This window comes from Mandrillus leucophaeus, unplaced genomic scaffold (assembly GCF_000951045.1).
Source record: "Mandrillus leucophaeus isolate KB7577 unplaced genomic scaffold, Mleu.le_1.0 Scaffold142, whole genome shotgun sequence".
NCBI classification, from domain to species: Eukaryota; Metazoa; Chordata; class Mammalia; order Primates; family Cercopithecidae; genus Mandrillus; species Mandrillus leucophaeus.
The window spans coordinates 1310617-1316631 of NW_012101388.1; the positions used below are offsets into that span (position 1 = coordinate 1310617).

The window sequence follows — 6015 nt, forward strand, 5'->3', positions numbered from 1 at the left end:
AATAAATAAATAAACAAATAAGTGCTTTGTTTAAAAAGCCAACATATATAGGAAAATTACTCAAAAACTATGTCCCATATTTATATATACCGCCATTGGGAGTGTAAATTTGCTTTTTTTTTTTTTTTTTTTTAAAATTTGAGATGGAATCTCACTCTGTCGCCCAGGCTGGAGTGCAGCGGCGCGATCTCGGCTCACTGCAAGCTCCGCCTCCCGGGTTCCCGCCATTCTCCTGCCTCAGCCTCCGGAGTAGCTGGGACTACAGGCGCCGCCACCTCACCCGGCTAATTTTTTGTATTTTTTAGTAGAGACGGGGTTTCACCGGGTTAGCCAGGTGATCTCTTGACCTCGTGATCCGCCCGTCTCGGCCTCCCAAAGTGCTGGGATTACAGGCTTGAGCCACCGCGCCAGGCCGAGACTGGATAATTTTTAAAGAAAAAAAAATAAACAGTTTATTTGGCTCATGGTTCTGCAGGCTGCATAAGAAGCATGTCACCAGCACCTGCTTCTGCTAAGGGTTCCAGTCTGTTTCTACTCATGGTGGAAGGCAAAGCGGAGCCAGCATTCAGAGATCAGCTGACAAAAGAGTAAGTGAGGGCCAGCGAGATGCCAGACTCTTTTTAACAATCATTTATTGCAGGAACTAAAAGTGACAACTCACTCTTTCCCATGAGAATGTCACAAGACATTTGTGAGGGATCCACACTCACAACCCAAATATCTCCCACCAGGCCCTACCGCCAACATTGAGGATAAAATTGCAACATGATTTTTGAGGGTCAAATAGCAAAGCTATAGCATTATAGTATTTCACTTACAGGATAGCAAGAGGAGTAAATGTCACATAAGGGCTTTACTTATTCTGGGAAAGGGACTAGTGCATTTTCAGTTGTATGTGGGACAATTTTATTATGTTTGCTGGAATTGTAGTTATGTTACTGCATTTATTTAAAGATTAAGTATGTTTTAGGGAAATGCATATGGGTGCCAACTTGACAACATGTGCGCTTATGATGGTTAAATTTATGTGTTTGTCATCTGTATTATGTCACTGAGTGCTTAGATACTTAATTAAATATTATTTGTGCGTGTATCTATGAGGTTGTCTCTAAAACATGTTAGTGTTTGAATTCATAGAGTGAGTAAAGCAACTCATTCTCCCAAATGTGGGTGGACATCATCCAATCCATCAAGGGTCAGAATAGAACAATGTTGCAGAAAATGACGAATCTCTAACTCTGCCTGCTTGAACTGGGACATCAGTCTTCTGTCCTTGCAATGGCGCTATTGGTTTTCAGGTTTTCAGACTTAACGCTAGTATTTATCGTATCAGTTTTCCTAGTTCCAAGGTCTTTAGACTTGGACTGGAACTGGAACTCAAGAACAGTTTCTTGAGTCTCTAGTTTACAGGGAGCAGTTCTTGGGACTTCTCAGCCTGCATAATCACACAAAATAATTCCCTGTTTGGATGGGTGGATGGATAGATAGATAGATAGATAGATAGATAGATAGATAGATAGATAATAGAGACATACAGATCTATCTCCTATTGGTTATGTTTCTCTGAAGAACCTTGATTAATATATCTTCACTTTTCTGATGGGTATAAAAGAAATTGTTGATTTTCAAATTGCTCAGCTTCTTTCTTGCTGTAAGTATGAGGTATAATGATTTCCAGGGTCTTTCCATATCCGAGATGAAAGCAAAGTCTTGCTCACCACATTCAGTACCAAATATATAGTTTCCTGGTCATTATAGGAAATTCATAAATACTTATTGAATGACTGAATAAATAAATTAATGTATTAGAGGAGATAGGATTAAGAAAATGCTAAAAGCTAGGTAGTGAGATATACAAAATATATTCAAGGAAATAAAAATATGTATAGTGATAAAATAACAAGGAGCTAGAAATAGGAGGATGGGAAAAATCTATTTCAAAATGATGAGTACGTCATGGAGACATTGTCAGAGCTACAACTTAAAGTACTTGGCAGGGTAAGTTAAGGGGTTAAGACTTCATTTTATGAGTTGTGGAGACTCTTCAAAGGCCTGGGGACTCAACACGATCTGAAATATTATTTGTTAAACATAGATTTAGTGGGTTTTATTTGGAGAAATGATGATCAGAAAATCATTTGGGAGATTATAAACAGAATAGAAGATGATGACGGTGTAAGTTAGGGTATCATGAGTATCAAGAGAAGTATAATAATTCATGTGATATTTAAGAAACAGAACTAATAAAACTAAGAGATGGAAGAAAACAGGGAAAGAAAGGTAACCTAAAATATTAATAATAACTTCTCAGCTCCTTAGACATTGGGTTAGAAGCTTAGAGATCATTGAAACTAGAAATATAAGAACAAGTTCAAGTTGAGTTTTGGGGTGGTAGCTATACATTCAGTTTTATACATCTTACTCTTTTAGTATTATTTTGGATGTAAATGTATAAAACTCAAAAAACATATTTGGGCATAAGATTGAGGTTTGAAGTCATCATCAGATATTAATTGAAGAAATGGAATAACGTAAGAAAGAGCCTTGTCAAATGTTACAGTTAAGACATTGAAAAAAAAAAATGAAATGATCCATGAAAATAGAGCTTATGAGCTCTTCTATTTAACAAAAGGAGAGTAAAGGGGAAAACCAGGTGAGGACATAAAGAATCAAAATAGGCCGGGCGCCGTGGCTCAAGCCTGTAATCCCAGCACTTTGGGAGGCCGAGACGGGCGGATCATGAGGTCAGGAGATCGAGACCATCCTGGCTAACCCGGTGAAACCCCGTCTCTACTAAAAAAAATACAAAAAACTAGCCGGGCGAGGTGGCGGGCGCCTGTAGTCCCAGCTGCTCGGGAGGCTGAGGCAGGAGAATGGCGTAAACCCGGGAGGCGGAGCTTGCAGTGAGCTGAGATCCGGCCACTGCACTCCAGCCTGGGCGACAGAGCGAGACTCCATCTCAAAAAAAAAAAAAAAAAAAGAATCAAAATAACACAGAAAATGAGAAAAGGAAATAGGTCAGGAAAAGAATTACCTGTAGAAAATACTGCTTACTAAGAGACCTGTTAAAGTTAATTTGGATTCAACAGCAAGGAAAGTACTTAACAGTTTTGCAAGGCTAATTTTAGTGTAAAAGCAAGTGTGCAGTGAATTGTCAATTATTTGTACGGTGATAAATGAAGCTAGTAACTATAAGAAACAATATACTAAGGAGGGAGACTCATAAAGCAGAAAAGTAGACTTGGGTATGCTTAATGTGGATAAGAATGTCAATTAGAGATTGAAATATAATTTAAGCTTTTAAATGACTTCTGATTAATACCTTCTTTAATGACTTCTGATTAGATATATATTGTAATCATACTTTAGCAGTAGTTGATTCATTTAGTCACTTTGTCATCCTTAAAATGCTATTTTCACTTGGGCTTAAGAAAGCATACATTGTTTTTTAATCTTCTTTTGCCTCTTAGTCCTTGCTGCTGATTTTCCCTAAGATTTCTGAATTTTTAATGTTAAGGTATATGAAGGACCAATTCTTCAATCTCCTTTTCCCTACTCATTCTCATTGCTGTGTTGATTTCATCCAATGTTGTGTCTTTAACTTCTATTTATATATAAATATTTCTTTAAACTTTTCATTTAGACATTCTCTCTAAAATCTAAAATCACATATAAAACTAACCACTTAGCTTCTCCACTTCTATGTTTTAATAGTCACCTTAATTATACTATAGCAAATACTTTGTGAGATTTTATGCCAAATCTCGTCTTATGGTCTCAGCAAATGACAACTACATCCATTCAGTTTTTCATGCAAGACCTTGAAGTTATGATTGTTCTTTTCTTTTTCTCCCCATATAATAATAGCAAATATATGAGAATCTTGTTGGCTCTTCGTCCTGAAAACTATGTGTTCAGAATCTGACCACTTCTCATAATCACTAACATTATCATCAACATCATACTACATCTGGATTAGTGAAGTAGACCAAAAAATATAAACAAAGATTTTCATGGAACCATTTTTGTAGTATTAATATCCATCACAATTGAAGAAATAGTTAACTTGTGGAATATTCATAAATTGAAGAGATCATGGCAATGCAAATTCCACCAGACACTATATGGAAGAAGGTCATAAAAATGGTGAGTAAAATAAAATAAAAAATGCAATATAATTTTACTTTAAAGTTCATAAAGTGTGAAATTTAAAATAAATATTGCGAGACCTGGCTGCTCTGCCCCGCGGCTTGTGCGCGCTTGTGGACCGCGCGGGCCTTCGGGAGATCGATGCAGGCCTGGGGCAGTCTCCTTTCTGGACTGAGAAGAGAAGAATGGAGAAGAGCCCCTTCCCATTAGTGCCTTTGCATTGGTTTGGCTTTGGCTACACAGCACTGGTTGTTTCTGGTGGGATCGTTGGCTATGTAAAAACAGGCAGGGTGCCGTCCCTGGCTGCAGGGCTGCTTTTCGGCAGCCTAGCTGGCCTGGGTTCTTATCAGATGTCTCAGGATCCAAGGAACGTTTGGGTTTTCCTAGCTGCTACATCTGTTACTTTTGTTGGTGTTATGGGATTGAGATCCTACTACTATGGAAAAATCATGCCTGTAGGTTTAATTGCAGGTGCCAGTTTGCTGATGGCCGCCAAAATTGGAGTTCCTATGTTGATGACATCTGATTAGCAGAAGTCATGTTCCAGCTTGGACTCCTGAAGGATTAAAAATCTGCATCTTCCACTATTTTCAATGTATTAAGAGAAATAAGTGCAGCATTTTTGCATTTGACATTTTACCTAAAAAAAAAAAGACACCAAACTTGGCGGAGGGGTGGAAAATCAGTTCTTACCATTATAACCCTACAGAGGTTATAATGAGGATGTAACACGAGCTTATTGAGACCCTCATAGAGATCGATTCTTGTATATTGATGTTGTCTCTTCTTTCTGTATCTATAGGTAAATCTCAAGGGTAAAATGTTAGGTGTTGACATTGAGAGCCCTGAAACCCCATTCCCTGCTCAGAGGAACAGTGTGAAAAAATAGAGTATTTGTTCTTTTGCTCATCTTAGACCACAGACTGACTTTGAAATTATGTTAAGTGAAATATCATTGAAAATAAAGTTTACTATAAATAAAAAAAAAATCAAAAAATCAAAAAATCAAATATTGCTCAGGAGCGCATAACTATGTAGTGAAAATATCCAGTTAGGACTTCTACTTCCAGTCATAGCATAGTGACTGCTACTGGCCTCAACTTTCTACCACAAAGAACTATATATAAAATTGGACATACGAGGAGAATGCTTTAAGGAAATTCTGAGAGACAGAAAACTCATGAAAGAAGAGGAAGCGCTATATCACTTCCATTTTTTTTTCCTGGGAACAATTTTATGACTGCAGTGTGGACAGCTGGAGCCAAAGAAGACATATATATTTTTTAAGGATCTGAGAATAAAGGTACTGAAGTGGCTTGAATCATAGGGTCAAGTCAGCACAGAAGAGATAGTTAAACATTGTGGGGATCCAGAAGTCTATGTCCAATTTCCCTATGTGTCTTTGTACCCAGACTTGACTGTATATATGTAGAGTTTATCAGAGATTATCTGTCATGGTGATAAAAGGAAAACAGTAATGCTAGGAGTATATCAGTGCTCAGAAACATTGTTTCAGCTCAGCCAGGCTGGAGATATGTCATTAATACCAAACTCACAAAGCTGATTGGCAAGAAAAGCTATATCTTGAGAATAAGGAGCAAACCCTAGAGGAAGGTCTGGTCAATAGTGATAGAAACTAAGTAATGTAGTTTGGATAAGTGTCCCCACCCAAATCTCATGTTTAATTGTAATCCCCAATGTTGGAGGTGGGGCCTTGATGAAAGGTGATTGGATCATGTGAGTGGATTTCTCGTGAATGGTTGAACAATATCCCATTGCTGCTGTTCTCATGATAGTTAGTTCTCATTACCTCTGGCTGTTTAAAAGTGAGTGGCACCTCCCCCGAAACTTGTTCCTTCTTTCGCC

At 37.8% G+C, this 6015-nt stretch overlaps 1 protein-coding gene across 2 annotated transcripts; it reads left to right on the forward strand.

Annotated features, from left to right (window-relative positions):
* The first annotated feature begins 4228 nt into the window (after positions 1-4228).
* On the forward strand, positions 4229-5130 carry LOC105535146 (transmembrane protein 14B). 2 transcript variants are annotated; one of them, XM_011974138.1, is made up of 2 exons: positions 4238-4434; positions 4537-5130. In XM_011974138.1, the coding sequence occupies exons 1-2, from the start codon at positions 4335-4337 to the stop codon at positions 4677-4679; spliced, it is 243 nt and encodes an 80-aa protein (XP_011829528.1). In that variant the 5' UTR covers positions 4238-4334; the 3' UTR covers positions 4680-5130. The 2 variants fall into 2 exon arrangements, with proteins under 2 accessions (XP_011829527.1, XP_011829528.1); XM_011974137.1 differs by having other exon boundaries at positions 4229-5130.
* Positions 5131-6015: the final 885 nt, after the last annotated feature.

Bases quoted from the DNA above. Each gene is read 5' to 3' on its own strand.
- LOC105535146 (XM_011974137.1), top strand. From the start codon at position 4,335: ATGGAGAAGAGCCCCTTCCCATTAGTGCCTTTGCATTGGTTTGGCTTT.